Source organism: Plectropomus leopardus, chromosome 18, assembly GCF_008729295.1.
Source record: "Plectropomus leopardus isolate mb chromosome 18, YSFRI_Pleo_2.0, whole genome shotgun sequence".
Classification (NCBI taxonomy): domain Eukaryota; kingdom Metazoa; phylum Chordata; class Actinopteri; order Perciformes; family Serranidae; genus Plectropomus; species Plectropomus leopardus.
The window spans coordinates 11,040,212-11,060,740 of NC_056480.1; the positions used below are offsets into that span (position 1 = coordinate 11,040,212).

Here is a 20,529-nt window from a genome sequence, read left to right on the forward strand (position 1 = left end):
CCTATCATTTTAAAATTTACTCCCTTTCTTTATTAATCACTTTTCAAGGAAAACACTTGTCAAATTATAACACCGGTCATCAAAAAGACTGTGTGTTTGTGTGTTGGCATTCCTTATTAAAATGAATAAGTGCCTTCTTTCAAAAAAGAAATGCTTATATATGCATAAAATTCAATATGTATGGTAGATACCAAAAAATTATGTGAAAAAAGCCACAGCGGCCAAATACTTAAAGGAATGAAATTTCCTTAACTATATTCTATGTAGCCAAAATATTCATTATGCATTTATATTCATGGTGTTTTAAAATATTTGGGAATTGAAGACTTACTGCCTGTAGTTTAAACCCTAACCCTAACCTTTAGCAGTATTTTTGGAGAGCCTTATTCAACAGTCATGTGTGACTTCGCTAAAAAATATGTATGAACTTTCTTAACTGAACAGCGATGAATCTCATGCCATTTGTCCTTTTTTTTTTTTAATTAGAGTTAACATGTGAGGATTATTCCTGAAGCAGCACGCGTAGCAACAATGTCTTGAGTACTAAACTGACAATTCCTGGATCTCAATGACGAGAGCTGCTGTCTGAGCAGCTTCTTGGCAAAACACAAAATTCATGTTTCAGTGCATTCTCTTTTTAATTGTGGGAAAAATGTAAACACTAAACAATAAAATTATTTGAGTCAAACTGTTTTTGAAAATACTTTTAACATTCAATGATAAACAGAACTCAATAATCAAAAATTGCTAATAGACATTTTATTCCCTCTTATTTGTATGACTCTCCTGTGAAAAAATTATTTAATTATTATGATTTAATTTGTTTTTGAGATTTATTTTCTGTTTAACATGAGAAGCATCATCACCACAGCTTGAAATGGGACAATCGAACATTCCTCTGAGAATATGTTGCATCTCCCAGGTTTTTTGGTTTTATATTTGTCTAGCACTTCCTGTTTCCATATTATTACTGATCTTGGAATATGAGTTGAAAATGCTGAGGGTGCTGCTTTAAGTTGAACTGTCCTTTAAGAGTTAATTTTGGTTTTGGATGATTGTTTGATGCAATATGTAGTAAAATGAATGTATTACTTACTTGTTCATACTATACACAGAAATCCAAAGTGAAACAAAAATGATATGTTTTGGCAATGCAAATCATTTTCATAGCCATTCACCTGAAATTATTTGTGTCATTTGATAAAGATTATTTATATTTGATGAATGGACTTGTCTTCTTTTCTTTGGACTTTTAAAAACAAGCACTGAGACTTCAATCCATATGCTGGTAACAGCAGAGTTTCTGCGATTTTCTGGTTATTTGACAGTTCATATCAGTGGCGGCTGTGTGGTTTTCTAAACTGACGCTGTCACTTTCAAACAACTAAAGTGTGCACTGAAAACTGTGAGGACAGATGAGTCCATAAAAAACTTTATTGTGCAGAACGCAACACAAGACGGCACTCAAAACTCAAAGTTCCAAAATTACATTACAAAGTTTTTAAAGTTCCTCGTGAGTCGACATAGAGATAAATCTTACAGCTAAAATCCACATCAGGTCTGGGAGAACAGTGCAGAGGGAGAATCTCTACTGCTGCAAGACACAAACGCAGAAACGGAAGAGTTTTAGACGTCTAAAAGTCCAACTATCCACTTTCTAAACCGCCTATTTGACTCACAATTAAGATAAAATATTCCAACATGTAGCAATACTGTTATTGTGTGGTTGTGTGTTGTGTGTGTGTTTGCGTGCGTGTGTTTTACCTTAGCTTTCTGGTTCTGGACTGGCAGGTAGAGTTTAAACTCTGCTGGGAGCTCGTCCTCAGAGTACAGTCTGTCTGAGAAATACACTCTCCTTATTCGACAGTTGGCGTGGATCTGAGAGGAAAACGTGAGACATTAGCAACAGAAAGAGGATACACACTAAAGAGTTTCTACAGTCACACTCGTGCAAGTAGCATTTGGAGACAGTCTCGTCCGTCTCTGTGCACTAACCTGTACACGCAGTGTCTCGATGTAATTGGTCCCGTAGGCTCTCCTGGTGAAGTCCGATAGGTTGAACTGAATCTGGTTCCAGCCGTCATCCAGCCTCATGGGCATGGTGCAGATAAACGGCTTCACTCGGGTCGTGCTCTGATAGTTACTCGCCCGAAACCGCCGGCGAACGTTTTTATCATCTAACACCTAAACGTTGTAAAAGACGTGGAGGGAGCATCAGTGACCATGACTCTTAACAAACGTGCTGTATTTTGTTTGCATATACCGATAGAGTTTACAGTTTTGTTTGTGTTACCAAGACATGGAAATGGCCACTATCTTCCCTACCTGGACTTCAAAGGTGAAATACTTCTTGAGATTTTTGATGATCATGACAAGAAATGGCAGCTTGATGCCCAATGTCTTCTTGGGGTCTGCGGGACATGTTATATATGTGGTACTGCAGGGAGCAGAAGAAATAAAAAGATAAAGGGAGGTGCGTGAGGGGAGTAGAGCCTGCATGAGGATTCAGCTAAAACAGACACAAACTCACCTGACATTTGTCCCCTCAACCTCCAACACCAACGAGTGGATGTCATTGTCTGTGATTCTCTTGATGTGTCCGTTTCTCACCTGTGAACACAAAATATTGTTTAAAGAAAATAAATTAGGGAGTGCTGCACCGGGTCAAGACACTATGTGTAAGTGATTGTAAAAAATCAGGTGCTCTTCAGGATAGGGCAAGAAGTCACATAAGAATAAAAAGCAATGGCTGCCATGAATTAATAAAGGATTTTTAACCACAATCAGAGTGCCTCAGATGCAATTTTGGACAGCCAGCTGGTATCATGGACTTTCACACTAAGTAAACTGGACAGTCACTAATTTTTATTCTAACAAAATATTGTTTTCTTCAAGTTTCTATGGAGAAATCAAGCTGTATCTCACTGACTGTCACCATCATTTAACATCAGAGAAATATTTTTTTATTGCAGAGACATCTGTCTTGATGTATAAGTCACCCAAAAATGACAAGAAATTGCAGTACAGACATGCCAAAGATGTGTTTGAGGTCATTTAGAAAAAGTTTTACAATTACTACTTTGCAAACCTGAGACTTTGTCTAAGTCTTCAAAACACACTTGATGTTACAAATCCATCACTCAGGACTGTGCTGCCATCCATGAAGGACCTTCACACCCGTCAGTGATGGAAGAAAGCCATCAGGATTATCAGGAACCTAAATCAGCCCAGCCACAAACTGTTCCACCTGCTGCCTTCTGGCAGGCAGAAACGCAGCATCCAGTCCCACACCACCAGACTCAGGACAGCTTTATATACTTAAATGTCACTAAACCTTTCTTTAAACTAACCTGTTTGCACCTCTGTATGTACATATATATTTACAGTCCTGCTAAGCATACATTTTAGCATAGCACATTCCTGTGATATTTTACCCTTTATTTTAAATTACACTACTGGCTTATAATGTGTTTCTTATTTTGTTTCTACTTATGTGATTATATATTATTATTTTGAGAAACACATTTTTAGAGGAAGTCTGTGACCCAAGTCTTTTAATGGCAATAACTGCTCTTATAATTGTTGGTTTGACAAAACATAACTTTGAAATTGCGAAAGCCTGATGATATATATTTCTCTCAAATATGGTACTGGCCTCTATAATCATGTCTCAGTCAGGCTATAACTCAGATGCTGATGTGGGAGTCAGGACGATGAACTAAGTGAATACTGTCGGGTTCTTTTACATCTTCAAAGTGTTGTAAGATAGCTAACCTTAAACTGCCTCAAACAAATGATATCTTCCTTTGTTTCTATTCTTAGCTGCTGCTGCTTGGCAACAGCACCTTTCGGACCACCTTTTATACTATATTATATTTAACCTTTTAACACCTGAATTGACATCAGTTTTCTTGTGCTACGTTTAGATGCCTTTCATAAGCATTTTAACTAACTAATTATATATTTTAAAATATATAATTAGCAACTTGAAATGTCTCACACATTGCAAAAACTTAATAAAAGGTGACAAAAAAAGAAATAAAATTAGATATTCTCTGATATAATGAAAAAATAAGGCAAAAATGTCAAGACTTTTTTCTGGTAAATTTCTAATTATTAAAAGTATATATTTAAAACTATGTTACAGAAAAAACACATATATTTTTGTCTAATTTGTTTTCGTTTTTTATTTACTTATTTATTTATTTTTTGTCTTATTTTCAGGTAATGTTACTCTAACGTTTTTACTAATTTCTTGCTTATTATGGACCCTTCCCTGTTAAAGTGCCCATTGCAGGTTTCAGAGGGTTAACAATCAAGGAGAGCCTCGGGCTTTCAGAATAGGATATTTCGTTTGCAGCATCACCGTAATACAAATTTCCATATTTTATCAACGCCTCAAGTCTCCGAAATATCATCCAGATCAATATTGGTGCTTTTAATCACCTCTCTAGCCCGTAGCCTATTTAGTTAAAATATAAAAAACAGAAAATATCAAACTCGTAAACTATAAATATATAGATAGTTTCCTTGATATCACCTGGGATGAAACTTGAAAACGCTTTAGAGACTTGGATCTAGACTTGGTTTCTATCTCCTTTCCTTCGCAGAAGCAGCATAACTCCACTTATAAAACCGAAAATAAGAGTGTCACATGTAACTAACAAAAGCCTAATCAGTCATTTGAACAGTGCATCCCAAACACACCACAACAGAAATGACACTTTTAATGCCCAAGACACATTAGCTTTAGCACAGCTAGGTACGGAAACTCGATTAGCTTCAAAAGCATTCATTCTGAATGGCTGCTCACCTTTTTATCCCATATCTGAAGTGGTTTGCTGCCAATGCTGTACAAAATAGACAAGAATCCGCTTTGAAACGTGTTTTTAAACATCTTGTTTGCGCTCAGTCCACAGACGTTTTGCACATGTGTTTACTGTCTAAAGCTGTTGCTAGCTAACGAGTGTTACGTTTGTTTACAGATTTAGTTTCCGTCCCCAACGCTACCGGTTCCGTGTGCTACAATAAATAAACGGTTCCGCTGCAGGAAAATGAAACGTTTCGGTTAAATAAAAATGAGATTGGTCGTGTATTGTAGTATTCCCACACGTCTCTCCTTGGGGGCGTAAAAATAAAAAAGAGTCACATCTTCGGTATTTTTGGTGTTGCTAGGGAACAGAGTCTCTTAGCGCTGTTCACGTCGGTTCTTAAATGGTGACGCAACTCGGTCGCCTTGGCAACAAAAAGCCTGACTTTTCTGAACGTTTTGTATTAATGGTCCGCTATATTTAACATTTTAACCTATATTTACACGAACTTATAACTAAATAAACGCTTACAACCTCATTATAAAACCATAGCGTATATTTTCATCTAAAGTTTGTCAATTAATCAAGCTGGAAGCTATAGAAGGAGCTGTCATTTTGTGAATAATGGAACAAATATTTTTCGTTTTAGGGACTGTTGGTTATTTATGAGAATGAAGGGGATTATGCAAAACGGGGGAGACACTTTAAATAATGATCTAGGCGCTGGGTAGGCAGTTATGTCTTTTTATTCGGCTTAGAGGAGGGACATTCAACTTTAAATTGTCATATTTAGTGGGGTAGTGGAGTTTATCAAAAATATGAAAATTTATCATAGCCAAAAACTGTTAAATATTAATATGTATGGTGGAGGAAAGGTCATGCATTTCCCCTCAGTCAGTCAGGGAGGCTCAAGGAAAAATATTTGTTACTACAAGGTAGGGTCATGATACATTAAAAAAAAAATAAGAAGGCACATTGCAGCCACCCCAGATAAAAAAAGTGCAGCCCCTTTAAGGATATAATTGCAATTCATAGTAACCTTTTCACTTTTAATCTCCTTATTTGAATTATTGCCCTGCATCTCAGCCAGCATTGCAATTTGAGAAAAAAAGAAACGATCCTCTTTCCTATATTTAACTAAAATATTTAAGAAAGGCCTCATCTCTGAAATGTTATTGTTTTTTTATGACATCTAATGCAAGTCTGTCTATCTTGGAAGAGGGATCCCTCCTCAATCGTTCTTTCTGAGGTTTCAACCTCAAAAAACACTCAAAACTAAAAAAAAAACCCTTTGCCCCACTGTCTATTAAAGCCATCATCACCACCTAGACTGAAAATGTATAATTATATTTCTTTCTTGCTGTTCAGCAAAGTATTGTGTAACATATGTGCATTATTTCATGATGGGCATGTGCAACTGATGAATGAAGGTATTTGCTGTTTTTAATTGTTGTATTTTTACTGTGTATGCAAATTTCCCACTGGGACAACAAAGTCTAATCAAATCTAATCTGACCCTTACTGGTAAACTCCATTTGTATCAAAGGTTTTCTGTTTAAAGTCCAGTCCAAGATGATCAAGCAATGTTACTTCAGTAGTACTATACTACACTTTACTATATGTTAAATTTTTAGAGTGCCCCTTAAATTGAAAAACACATGAACAGCAACTGTCTCTAGAAACAGACTTCCTACATGTAACTATATTTCATAACTCCTTTCACCCTCTAAATCCCACTAAAGTGTCAAGCGGGACACATCCTTCCTCTCTGCCTTTAAACAAGCCTGTCCGGGATAGATCTGACACTGGTTTCAAATATTTGAACACGCCAAGAAACACTCAATCAAACAATAGCCAGGACCATTGCAAAATGACATCATCACCAGCAACGTAACATAAATCAAAAGTCCCTTACTAGTTCATATGAAGGGAAGATGAATTATGTCACCAGTATTCAGGCCAGATCTGAATTTATTTGATGTGTACTGTACACGGCTGCACACACATGCGCCTGGATGTACACATACACACTGGAGTGATGTCCATCTCACCAGCTGTTTATGTCACTGTGGTTTATGAGGTGCTGCTTTACTCCAAATAGTATGTCGCTGTTAAAATAAATGTAAAATACCCTCTCTCTCCCTCGTCGTGTGCTCTTTGTTTCTCTCTCTTTTCCTAGAAGTGTGTGTGTAAATTTCATTAAACTGGTTCACGGGCTGGCAGCTTTCTAAAAACATCTACAGAAACGGTTTAGATTTCTTTGGCTGTTTCTCCGCCATTATTCTCCCCCTGCTCTTCTCTAATTGAGTCAGGTATTTACACAGAGACAAACAGAAAAGGAAAGATCTCTTTTTCCTGCAGACACGTTCACTGTGGGACCACCCTGGAGAGCCTTACATAAACTTTAGTGACAACCTACACACATTTAATTGTCTGTTCCGGTTTATTCTTCTTTTGTTTCACAAAGACAAGATAATGTTTCTGTGTCTACATTTTTGCACATTTTTAAAAATCGACTTACTCAGCTGTTATTTCAGATTGTGTTATTCTCAGTCTATAATATATATATATATATATATATATATAGGTGTACCATAAGAAATGTTTTAATAAAATAATCCAAAAGCAAGCAGAGATTATTTTTATGTGTGGGAGTTTTCCTTTTTTTATCTATAAGCAAACAAATATTAAGGACTAAGGGCAATTTTGTGATATGTAGTGTAATATAGTTGTGGACTAGACTGGTTTTGAAGTAAAATCCCAAGTCCTCTTTTTTCTCTGAGGCCAAGACAAGTCCAAATAAAATTGTGTTTGAGAAGTACCACAAAACTGCCCCTCTGTTGCCTGTTGTCAATCTTCGCCTGCCTCAGCAACCAAATCTTGCTTTGATTGTATATTTCTTGTGTTTGACTCAGTTTTTAGGGTCCAAATCATGTTTTACAGGGCCGGTTGATCTGTTTGGCCTCCACGTACCTTCCTCCCAAATCGCTATTTTAAGTATACATAAATAAACTGAGGACGAAACAAAAGAGAGACTGGGAAAATTTGGGGGATACAAATTGAGAGATAAAGAGGGGTGGAAAGATGGAGAGAAAAGGTAGGTTGATAAAACAATGAGAAGAGAGGTGGAAGAAGATGATGACTGAAGGAAATGACAGAAAAGGAAGACTCTTCTCTACTGTATTCTATTATCATTTGTGTTTACTTCATTACATTACTACATTGTACCTCAGAGGGATAGGGGGATGAAACGAGAAAGAGATGAAGGAGGAGGTCCAGCTGTTTTTCTGCACACTCTGCTCTCCTCGAGGAATCATCCCGCCCAGAGAGGTTCAAATCCAAACTCAAAACTCATTCTCCGTCTAAACAACTACAGAGAGAATAAAGGACACGGGGAGAAGAAAGAGAAGAAGAGCCAGCAACTCTTTCACTTATTATAAGGATACAAACATCAAAACTTTAAAGCCTTGTCAGTGGATCTACTGAGCAAGGGACTTTTCACTTCACAAGGTATGTTTCAGAAACTTTTGGGTTTTTTCAGACAAGAAAAGGTCATTTTAATATTGAAGGGACTGAATGCCATGAACCCAATTGTCCCTCTATAATATATATAATTTATATAATTATAATATATATTTTAAGGAAATATGAAACATACTTATTTCACCCAACAACACTTTGCCAACTGCTGTAAAATTTCCCAAAGCAGTTGGGAAATTTTACTAACTCCCTGAAGTCACAGCAGTGCTTCTCTCACCTATGCAGCTTATTGATTTTGGATGAGACATTATGAGAAATTTCATTAATTAATTCATTAATTCATTCATTAATGATCACATTGAGCGTATTTAACTGTTCTATCTAAAACTGTTGGGATTTACTGATTTAAGGGTTAGGTTAAAGGAAGCTTTGGATAATTTATAATTGATTTTATATGATCCAATCTCTGCACATATTAAATTTGCTCTGTAACAATAATCTGCACACAGTGTCTTATTGGACATGACATGTACAGGAGATGTCTGAATCAGGAACCAGATAGCAGGTTCCCGGTATTTTTCTGTCTTTAATCCAGGCCCTCGGCCATGTTTTATCCAACTGTCTGTGCGATGATGAAGAGTGGAAAGACCTTCCTCTGCAGGACGTGTTAACAGATAGAAACTCATCCATCTTTGGTATTTATGAGGACAGGAAAGACATTTTTGGGGTCTGTCAAAAAAGGCTCAACAATAAGCTGCAGAGCACTGATTTAGGGGAAATCCATTTGGTGCTTCGCCTGAATTTGTCATGTCCAGATTGAAAATTAAAAAGAAAAAAAAAACACTTTTGTGTCAAACTGGTGATATTTCATTGAACATCTTATTACAAGTTAGTATTAGTATTAGTTGTTACTATCATTATTTCATTAGCATTGTCATCAAGGGTAAGCTGATCATATAATTATCTTTTATTTAATTAAATATCCAAAACATGCCAACACAACTTGGCTGTGACAGGGAGAGTTGCATTTTGTGTGAAGTAGAAACTATGAAACTTAAATTAAAAGTACTGTGTGTTGGTGAATTTTATCAATTTCCATTTCTCTCTATTTAAATATTGAAACCCACAGCTAAACAAGACAGTAAATTATAAAGCTAGAATACAGCAGATTAATGCTTAAACACAGTTCACCATAGGTGTAACTTTTGATAGCGGTCAGGACACGTCTCCTTCAAAAGGTAGTATCTGTGCATTTGTCCCCCCAGTAAAAACACAAAAGTAGTAGAAGACTATCGTTTGACAAAAAAAAGACATTTACCCCATAAAATGGTGAAAAAGGCCAGAAAATGGTGCATAAAACACACCAGGATGAAGGAAATTAAGTATCTGATGCTCAAAAATTTCTGGAAGAGGACCCCCAACAAAACATACACCCTTGCATAGCTCTCCTGCAGCTATAACAAGGATAAAAGGCCAAGATGACTCTTACACATCATCAAACTGCTGCATCAGCACTGAAGCTTATTCTCAAACTCCAAGATAGTTTCACAAAATCAAACCATTGTTTTTTAGCGTGCATATCAACAGATCCATCTCCAAAACAACTGAGCAAACATCTGATGAAGACCATGTGAAAATCCTGAGAAAAAATTCTTGAGTCGTGATGTTTTGTTAAACTATTATACAACATATTTTGGACATTGCATCTTAAAAGTTACACAACAAATCCACGTGCAAGTCTTATTTTTCACCATTTCATCTCTCCTCGCATCCTTTAGGACAATCCAGAGTTCCCTGAAAATTCTTGGTATATTTTTAGCTTGATGTATATTCACCTACCTCTTAAAAGTGAACAGCATCTGCACATTTAAAGCCTCTCCTCTTATAAACAGGACGTGTCACATTCATCAAGTATATGTGACTCTCTCGAGGCAAACGTATATCTCGTGTTCAACACAACATGTGTCATCGGTGTGTTAAATAGCAGCACACACTGACACGGTTCATATCAATGCTGTGTTTAAAGTAACAGACGAGGTCACGTACTTAACTTTGTTGAAAGTGTCACATCCTTTTAGAGCGCATATGAAGATGGATTTGGTCATCTCTACAGTACGAGAGGATGTTGTTTATAAGACAAGGATTTCTGAAGTCTCTCTCTCTGGATTAACTTCTGCTGATGTTGACCACTTTTCATCCCTAAAGGTCATCAGTCTTTCTTTTAGTTTTTAGTACGCGTGTCTCTGCAGAAACAAGCTAGAATATGTTGATTTGTTTTTAAGCCAGTTGGAGCACATCACATCATTTTAGACTTGAGCTGTTTAAGTCTATTTATAATACAGTATCTACGGCTGACTCCAGGGTGTAAGGCCGATGTATCTGTCTCCTGCAGACATTATGGGAGTTCTTGTCATCAGATTAAATTCCTGTTAAGAGATGGTTTAATGTAGACAGCAGCGGCACACGTCTGGAAACAATCAAATGAGTCTGAGAGAATTACCACATTAATTTCTTCAATATAACAAAGTCACAAATTAAGCAAAAGTCATTTTGTTGCTATAAAGACTCGTATAACTGACAGTTAAGAAAAGCTAATAATGACATCAGAGCAATTTAACTCAGTAAACACAACGCGAAATCGCCCCATATGCAGATGAGGCATTACTGCTCTTACGGCACCGTCCCATTACTGTTTCTGAGTGGAAACAAAAACAGCTTCTATCAGGATACAGCAGAGAGTGTTGCACACAAATGTTGTCTGTGCTGTTTTGTTCAGGGTTTGTTTTGTTTAAGTTGTGTGTTTTGGGTTTGTCACAACAGAAAAATGGACATTTATTCACTATTTCATTTATTGAACTATGGTATGAATAAATATTGTGATTGTACTGCAGCTGGAGCCTTCAGATCTTTTTCTGGATGAAACACTGGAGCCGGCGCGTCAGCCAGGTCAGACCGGGTTAAAGAACTCAGTAGCTGCAAGTACTAGACTTAGCTCCTACAGCAATTAAATAATAGATAAAAGAAAAAAAAAAATGTAAATTCGCAATCTGAAATGCTCATCAGCTTCAATTTTTCCAATATATATTACAGAACTGTTTAGGTTGACTTACATGTGTATAGATTCAATTTTAGATTGGTTATTTCCCTGAGGGCAAGGGCCGGGGGGAGTCAACGAGGGCATGTTGAATGAGAAATCACACAGTCATGGTCTTCACCATCAATTTTAGTTTGCTCAGTTGTCACAAAGAAAAGTCTGTTAACACGATCTCAGAAGCTCAGAAACCCCAAAACACTTTTAGGACTTCTCATACATGTGGACATAAAAGTTAAGCATGAAGTTTTTACACACATGTATCTTCTTTTGTCTTTTTTCTCCAGCCGGTCATTCACTCCTCTTTTTCAACCAATGGAGAGCCTTCTCACCAACATCAGCTCCCCCTCCACCACAGAGCCCCTCCGGCCTCTCCTGACCCCTGACCCAACAAACTGTAGCACGTGGGACCAGCGGTGGGGGGCACCATACCTGCACAGGTTAGCCCACCTGGATGTGCAGCTGTACCAAGACTTCTACGCTGTATGGATCTCTCTCATGGTAAGATGAGATCCTGTTAGTCCACTTTTCCACCCAAATAAACCCTGGTTTGATTATTATCATCACTGTTAAGGGTCAGACTTATGCAGCAAACTAGATTTTTATCAAATACTTAAATTCCAAGAAAAAAATTGACTCAGTTAATAAGAACTGAAAAGCATATTGTGAATTTATATTGGCTTGAATGAAATTTACCCTGGTGACCCCAACTGACTTTGTATTCAACCAAAGTAAAATAAATACAGTTGTTTTTACAGCATTGACGCTTCATTCTTCCTGCTGCAGGTGTGTAACTGTCTGATGTTGGTGGTCGGTGTGGTTCTCAACAGCCTGGCTCTCTACGTCTTCTGTGGAGCCTCCACCCACTCCTCAGCCTCTGTGGTTTACACCATAAACCTCGCTGTGGCTGACCTGCTGGTGGCGCTGTCACTGCCTGCTCGCATTGCTCTGTACCACAGTGGGGGGCGCTGTGTGGCCTGCTCCTACGTTCATACGTTCAGCTACTTTGTTAACATGTACTGTAGTATACTTTTTCTCACAAGGTGGGTAACCAGTCCGTCACATTTAAAATGAGTGAACACTAATAGCATGTACAGCAAAAACCTTTTTTCCCCCCTCTGAGACTTCCCTTCATTCCTCATCTGTCAGTATCTGTATAGATCGGTACCTCGCTGTCGTCCATGCGTCCAGTACTCTCCACCGGTGCAGGACTATGGGAACAGCCAAGTGTGTCAGCGCCACAGTTTGGTTCATTGCAGTAGTGGTCACCTACTCTTTCCAGGTGAAGACTCTACAAACACAACACAAACAGATAAATACATAGATAGTTCTTTAAATTGTGGATTAAAAATAATATATTTTCTATTGTCTCATGCTCCTGTTTGGTCTTTTCTCTCCTTTTGCCATTGGGACCAATTTTGTGCTGCTAAAGACTTGCATTTTGTTCCTTCTGCATGTTATTACAGTGTTGAATTATGACAGTTGAGTCTTTGGGTCAGCTGATATACAGAGGTGCTTTGTTTTCTGATCTCCCCGCCCTTTTTTTCCCCAATTTATACAACTATGAGCTGTAGTTTTGTGGAAATCTCTCAAATCCAGTGATCACTTCTCCGTCACAGAGTATAGATTTGCACAAAACGTCTATAAGGTTTCTTCTGATAATATTCGAGCTCCTGTGCTGCTCTGTACTTCTTACTTTGTTACCTGAACAGATATGGTATCAGTCCTTGTGGCAACTTCACTTTACTTCATAATCCGTGCAAAAAGGTGTTGGTGTCACTGGTAATGCACACTGCATCACTTGAGCTGAAGGTTTTTCCAACAAAAGGCCTTCTCAGCGGTATTTGGTACAATTGGCAGATCCTGAACTTCCAACCACAGCTTCAACAGTATAACTTTGTTGCTAAGACCTGTCGGAAGAGATAGTGTCAAAAAAGTTTTGTTTTTTTTCACAAACTGGGTATTTTAATCCAAAACACAAACCAAGTACTTTTTTGTGTGTTGAAACATAAAATTTCAATGTATCCGCTGCATCATAACCTGTACATTTAATGTGCCTGTGGTTTGCAGAATTGTTCAATGCCAACATTTTCTCTGGTGGTAAGATTGTTTTACTTCTTCAGACCTCTAAAATGCCTGCAAATCATACAATCACAGAAGGAAAAATCAGAAACTGCTCACAACTGAGAACAGCTTATGGGGTTCCCCAGGGGTCTATTCTGGGTCCCCTCTTATTTACTATATAGATGCTAGAGTATAGGAGGATCTCAGGCAAACAAACCCATATTGTCTTTTAAATCTTGCTTTCATCCTATGGCTTTCTCTGAAAAGATGGTATTTGTTGTAATTATTCAATATTGTTTTCATCTTTTGGTTTTGAATCATATTTACTTTACAATTTGTTTCTATTTAAAAGGACACTGTCACTTTCTTTTGAAAGGCGCTCTATAAATTATGTTATGTAACTAGTGAAAATGTTGAGTGTTTAAAGCTGAAAGAGCACTAAGACTTGAGGTCTCTCCTGCCTTCTGCAGACCACTGCGTTGGAGTTCAGCTCTTCCTGTGTGCTCCTTCCCGCCCTCTTCTACCTCACCATCCTGGAGTTCGTGCTCCCCCTGCTCGCTGTGGTGGGCTTCACTCTGCGGGTTGCTTGTTTTCTCTCCTCCAGTCACGGCCTGATGCCCCAGCAGAGCAGGGCGAGGAGGGCGCGTGCTGTCAGGCTGCTGGCCACCGTCCTGGTGGTCTTCACCATCTGCTTCACGCCATTCCACGTCCGGCAGGTGCTGGTTTACTTCCGCGTCAAAGTCAGAGGGGAGGGGTTTGCGCAGGGGGCGGGGCATGTTCTTGCTTATCATATTACAGTTACCCTGAGCAGCCTGAACAGCTGCTTGGATCCAGTGGTTTACTGCTTTGTGACGGACAGCTTCAAAAGAGTGTGGAGGACGAGGAGGGGTGTGAGGGAGGGGGACGGGGAGGCGGGACACACAAGTGGGGGAGAAGGGGAGAGAAATTCAGTGAATAAATGTCCGGGGACAGCACTGGCAATAGCTCACAGTGTGGCCACACTCACCCTCACAAGCTCTCCCCTCTCTGCAGCCAACATGGAACAGTCCACTTGAATACAGGTGACCCTCTCAACACCTGTGAGTGGAACAATCCAGAGAAACACCTGGAGGGAAAGACTCCAACAAGAGTGATGGATAAATAGATACAGAGGAAGATTCAGAGGCTGGAAAAGAACTACGTTAATAATCAAAGACAGATGTCAGAGTTCAGAAATCAAAATAAATGTTCCTAAAGATAAAATGTCATGTCATTGGCTGCCTCCTTTTTCTCTTCAATCTCGTTATTTCTCCATTTCATCCAACTAACCTCACTTGGATATTATCCTGAGACTGGTGATAACAAACACTGGACCACAAAGGGATGTTTTTGCTGTGAAACCGATGTGCTCATACTGTGGAAGAGACAACATTAAATTGTTGATAGCAGCAATAAAATCTCATCAAAACTGGGCTCAAACATATTGCAAAACTTTAAATTACAGTTCGGTCTGCAAACTCACTTGAGGTGGTTTATTATAAAACTGTAGAGCGTGTAAAGAGTTAATATTCTGGTGTCTAGGCCACTGTATTAGTTACACCTGTAAAAACAAATGTAATCTTTTACAACAGCTCCACAATGAATTTTACCTTAACAAAAATAATAAAGTTCAATTTTGATACTAGAGAGTTATTACATAACAGAGGTTGAAGTTAGCACTGTTGTTGACCTGGACTACATTATATTGAGAGACGTTTCTAATGTTTTGTCAATTCACTAATGGAAGGAAAAATGATAGAAACACATTTCAACACAATGCAGTCCAGTTACAACCTCAGTAATAAACATACAGCTGAATTAAAGGTCTGGTGTGTTTGGATACATTAGCAAAAAAGACATTTGATATAAAAAGTATATTTCTATAATTATCTTAAAATAAGAATAATTGTGTTTCTTTATCTTAGAATTAGTTTATTTCTAAACTGGGAGTGGGCCCTTGTCCATGTTACAGTAGCCCTGAACGGACAAACCAAACACTGGCTCTAGAAATTTTTTTTAGTGTGAAACTGCTTTATTTAATTGTCGACTTGTCTGTGGACGGCGCCCACCTGTTACTGGAAGCAGTGACATTGTAATTATGCATAAAATTTTACCAGTTTAAATCACTTGGTTCATTTGTTTTGTAGAGGAAGAGACCTCTGCGGATAATTCAGCTCCTGGTAAAAAAAAAAAAAAACCTGAACAATGAACTGGAAGAAGATGAAGTTGACTGCAATCTGTAATCCTCACCACTAGATATCACTAAATCCCGTACACATTCTTTAACACTTCAAGGAACGTTTTAACAAAAACTTTCCATTATCATAAATGAAGATAGAAAACGTGGCAGATATCTTGTATTGGATTACTTTGCATTATGAAGCTTTGCCTAATAAAGTGGCCAAGGTGAGTAAGTTGACTGCTGATGTAAATTTGCTAACAGATTTTGTCTTATTTTTAATACATATATAATAATTTAGGACATATTCACTGTAAAGTAATTAAAACTATACCATGTAACCATAAACCTGTCCAATAAAGGTAAAAATGCCAAAATGCAGAAGTGTCATTTAAACACTCCATTGTGTGATGTCAGTCCATTTCTCCAGCTATATTTGACCAATGTTGCTGTGAAAAGTGTGAGGGTTAAAAACATTCAAAATGATGAACATTAAAATGCAGAACAAGGGAGAGAAAGAGAGCACAATGGGCCAGAGTCTTGAGTCAACATGTTAAATAAGCTATGTAGAAGCAAAGCTCTTTCCAGAAGTATAAACACTTGTAACAGTTCGTTTCTCAAGTACACAGTGAAGCTGTGTTTATCATCGTACAAGTGTCTAAATGGAGCGGTGTCGTCAGCATCTAACAGAAAACCTACATCTCTATAACACTGACTTTAAAGAGAATTAAAAAAAACAAAACTACTTATGAGTTTAAACAAATTTTTTATTTATATTTCTAATATAGGCGAAGATCGTTAGTGGGGCTCATATAACATCTGGTAATGAACGTCAGGTGAGGTTTGTCGGAACATACATACAAAGTAATACTGGTGTGCTGAATTTAGTGGCATCTAGTGGCGAGGATTGAAGATTGCAACCACCAGCTGAAATTTCTCCCATTTGCAACATTAACTTCTGGCTAGAATTCATTCAGAGGTTATTGTTCAGGGGTTGTTGTTTTTTGTTGTTGTTTTTCTTTTTTCTTTTTTTTTTTTTTAACTAAGATTCAAGTTATTGGATGAGGCTACTAACTACAACGGCCAACATGAAAACAGTTGTTTTCTCTGTTCTGGGCTGAATCCTTCACACTATATTTATTACTAATTCATTTCAATTTGGGGATTTACCAAGACACATCTTTATGCTACTGTTGCATTCACTGTCACTCTGAAAAGGTGTGTGTAGCTGACATAAACACCCAAAAATCACAGCAGCTTATTTTCTGGAACAAAATTATTGTTAAAAAAAAAAAAAAATAAGTATCAGGTAAATCAGATCAGCAGAGCTCGTCTGATCTGTTCCACCAGAGGACAGTGTCTCACCACAGCAGTGTCTCACGGGGGTACAACGTTAGTAAATGAAATGAAAACAGACTGTGGAAACAAATCAAACTCATACCTGATGATAACGTGATAATTGTGCTGTTCAGGCGCATGAAGCTGCTGCTCATACAGAATTAAATATAGGAAAGTTGATATCTTTCAGGATAAACTCCAAATAACATTGGGATCTGCTCTGATCTCTTCATGAGGTCATGTTTTTCATTCATTCATTCATTCATTCTTTTCATCATTTATGTTGAATGTTTCTTGTTTTATTTTGTTACTCACATCTCCTCTTGTTTTCTTCCTGCCTTTGTGTTTTCTCACCACTTTTGATTGTCTGCCCTGATTAGTTTCACCTGTTCTCCCTACTTCGTGTCTTCCTCCTGATACCTGCACAGTTCCTTTGCTCTTTGTCAGTTTGTACATATTTTTGGTTTGCTGTTCTGTTGCCTGTTTTCACCTCCCCGATTTTGGAACTGTAATCTTTTGTAAAATAAATCTTTATTTTTGTCCTGCTGCTGTTCATCTTTTGTCTACATTTGAGTCCAATCATGCTACCTACTTTTTTAAGACAAATAGGACAAATATTTTATCCCAGAATGGAACAGAAATCATTGACACAGATATTGTCTTAAATCCTCAACTAAATTTCATCCAAATTTTTACACAACAAGGACTTCAGCGTGAGTCAAATAAACTAAGATGCTGCATATATGTGTGAAAAGGGTTTACTGTTTGGTGTTTTTCTTTTTACTGATTCAGTGTTGGTGATAAGCTGTTCGATTTAATAGATATGAAATTAAGTGTCATTCACAGCCTTAAATTGAGCAGTATTTCCCTTTAAGGGAGGCACAGCAGGTCATTATAGTTCACTTATAGTGACGCTCTGGTCCTGCAACTTTATACCTCTGGAAAAGTACATCACATACACACACACACACACACACACACACACACACACTTACCATCAGCTGGTCCTGCAGTCACATGATGAGTCTGGGTAAGACACACACACACACACACACACACACACACACACACACACACACGCACACACAGTTTCAGGTTCCCTCTCTCTGTATGGGAGGGAGGGGGGCAGTGACCCTGAGTGTACGAGAGAGAAATCTGATTCTGCAGGAACAAAGTTTTCTGATCTTCCTCTTCTCGCACGGCGGTCTGACCACACAGCATCATGGGAAACCAGTCGACAACTCTGAAGCTAGATGCTGAGATAAGATGTTTTTGCCCCAGAAAAAAAGGAAAAGTTGAAGTCGGCCTGAAACTGCAGACCAACAGGTTACTTCAGCAGCATTCACATGGATGATGACATGTAACAAAGTCTCCGTAGATGTGAAATTAAAGAGTTTATACTTAACCCCTGCAGTACCTAACACATTACAGCAGACTAATTTCTTATGAATGAGGACCCTGTGAGGTCCAAACTGGTCAAACAACAATTTTGAGATATTTGTAGACTCCATCACTTCAGTATTTCCATTTATTGCTACTTAATACTTCGACTTTCAAACATCCCAGAATGAAATGTTGTACTTTTTTACTTCAGATTGACTGGGGATCGCTGACTCAGGTCAACAAAATACAAAATATAAAATATAATCAACAAATACCCTTTGATGTATTATTTAAGATCAAGAAAAAACTTCAACCCTACCCATATACAGTAAGTAGTATTTTTACTTATAGTGCTATAAGTTGGTTTTATTTTGATGCTCATAACTTTATTTTACCTAAGATTTTGAATGCAGGATTTTTACTTGAAACAGAGTGTCTCTGTACATTAGTAATACCAATATACCTATTTCAAAGATTTGAGAACTCCTTCCAACACTGTTGATGACTACATTAAGGTTTTTAAAACCATTTTTCTCTTCACTCTGCATAAGAAGCTTTAAGGTGTTTTCTTTTTTGTAACTGAACTCATTAAAATAAATTAATAAATAATAATAATAACATAACAACAGTAAGTAGAAGTGTGGAGTATACACAAATTATAGTGCATCACATACAAACAGTGAATCAGAACAGCCTGATTTACTGCATATTTTAAGAAGTCAGGCTATGTGTAATGTGATAAGAATTTAGTTTCACTACAGGATGGATGCTTGTAATCACACTATTCAAATTCTGATGAAGTATGATGAATAAAATGTGAAAGTATTAATGTGCACTTTGATGTGCTGTGAGTCCCTTTTTCATTTTTCAATTGCTGTCACGTTTTAAAATATTAAATGATGAGATGAGTCGTTGTTGGTTTAATTCTGAACAGATTTTAAAGGTGCGTTCCATACAGTGTTCATCCAGAGTCCTACATATGAAGGCTCGAGCATATTTACAGAACATAAAGATATATACAGTCTTTATATAGAAAACAAAACTACTAACAAAAATAATCATCTTTTTTATAGCAGCAAAAAAGAAGAAACTAAAAGAGAAATATTTATATTTACATCTTTTTTTTTTTTCAATAACAAGGCATATTATATATAGTACACGGCGCATACTTGCTTTCCCATTCTTTAAGTATTCTTCTTGATTTAATCTCTGTGAGGATCAAAGTATAGGCATCTCTCTCCTCTGTCACCACCACACAGTTTACCAGAGGCAGAGCCACACACGGACACACACACACACACACACCGAGTCTGGCCAGGTTGGACTAACTGTATGGCCGTCGTGCTGCTGCCACTGACAGCTGCTGGCTGAGAACATGAAACAGCATCACCACGTCGCCACATTCACTCAATGATCAGGACGGTGGAGCCAACATGGCTGCCACTGCAAAAGTGCAAAGGCCAAACTCTTGTGTGTGGCTCTGCCTTCAATTTCAAAATACAAAAAAATGAAGAAGACATTTTTCTAGTTGAGTTAAAAACACCAGAACAGAGACAATAAAGACTCGTAAATAACCTCCGGTATTGCAGCCATCGATTCCAGAGTTGAGTGTAAACCAGGTGATTGCAAAGAACAGAGAACATGAACCCAAAACAAACACTGAGATGACATTTTTAACACACTCCAACTTTACATGTGAGCAGACGACTGCTCTCACACACACGTGAACAGTCCAGTCCACTTCTGTAACATCTGTAAAAGACAATAAGAGATATAAGCATTTTAATTTGAACAGCTACTAAATGCTCTTTTTTTTTAATTCAAAAACTACTGAATTAATAGCATTAAAATATTTTACTTTGAAAAGTAATCACTAATCACTTTGTTTTAAATGTACCTTTTGGAAATTAAATAATGAAATCCCTTGATTTGCAATTTTAAAAGCTGCAACTGAACATTTTTGTTCACAAATAAAGATCAAAAAATTAAGTTGCATAATTACAAAAAAAAAATAATAAAAATAAAATAATACATTCAAGTTTGGTTGGTCAAATTCAGATCTAAAAAATTTAAGTAGGGCCCAGAAAAAAAAACAGCAACATCCAGAATACCCAGGGCAGGTCACGCAACTGAGGTTGAATGTTTTGACTGAATAAATCTGACTG

General features: G+C 37.5%; 2 protein-coding genes across 2 annotated transcripts; one reads left to right on the forward strand and one right to left on the reverse strand.

The window, feature by feature from the left end:
- Positions 1–1,420: 1,420 nt before the first annotated feature.
- Positions 1,421–5,079, reverse strand: cfap20 (cilia and flagella associated protein 20). Its single transcript, XM_042506915.1, has 6 exons — positions 4,814–5,079; positions 2,531–2,610; positions 2,326–2,437; positions 1,996–2,184; positions 1,765–1,878; positions 1,421–1,594 (listed from the first exon to the last, which is right to left on the reverse strand). The coding sequence occupies exons 1-6, from the start codon at positions 4,895–4,897 to the stop codon at positions 1,589–1,591; spliced, it is 585 nt and encodes a 194-aa protein (XP_042362849.1). The 5' UTR covers positions 4,898–5,079; the 3' UTR covers positions 1,421–1,588.
- A 6,618-nt stretch (positions 5,080–11,697) lies between these two features.
- LOC121958159 (G-protein coupled receptor 20) lies at positions 11,698–14,501 on the forward strand. The gene is made up of 4 exons (XM_042507031.1): positions 11,698–11,883; positions 12,169–12,425; positions 12,532–12,664; positions 13,917–14,501. The coding sequence occupies exons 1-4, from the start codon at positions 11,698–11,700 to the stop codon at positions 14,499–14,501; spliced, it is 1,161 nt and encodes a 386-aa protein (XP_042362965.1).
- The last annotated feature ends 6,028 nt before the right edge of the window (positions 14,502–20,529 follow it).

What these genes read in the sequence shown, in the direction of transcription:
- LOC121958159 (XM_042507031.1), top strand. Translation starts at nt 11,698, where the DNA reads ATGGAGAGCCTTCTCACCAACATCAGCTCCCCCTCCACCACAGAGCCC. An exon ending in CTGTATGGATCTCTCTCATG is followed by an intron (nt 11,884 to 12,168) that starts GTAAGATGAGAT and finishes TTCCTGCTGCAG; the next exon opens with GTGTGTAACTGTCTGATGTT. An exon ending in TGGTCACCTACTCTTTCCAG is followed by an intron (nt 12,665 to 13,916) that starts GTGAAGACTCTA and finishes TGCCTTCTGCAG; the next exon opens with ACCACTGCGTTGGAGTTCAG.
- cfap20 (XM_042506915.1), bottom strand. Translation starts at nt 4,897, where the DNA reads ATGTTTAAAAACACGTTTCAAAGCGGATTCTTGTCTATTTTGTACAGC. An exon ending in GTTGAGGGGACAAATGTCAG is followed by an intron (nt 2,438 to 2,530) that starts GTGAGTTTGTGT and finishes TGCTCCCTGCAG; the next exon opens with TACCACATATATAACATGTC. An exon ending in TCGAGACACTGCGTGTACAG is followed by an intron (nt 1,879 to 1,995) that starts GTTAGTGCACAG and finishes TTTTCCTCTCAG; the next exon opens with ATCCACGCCAACTGTCGAAT.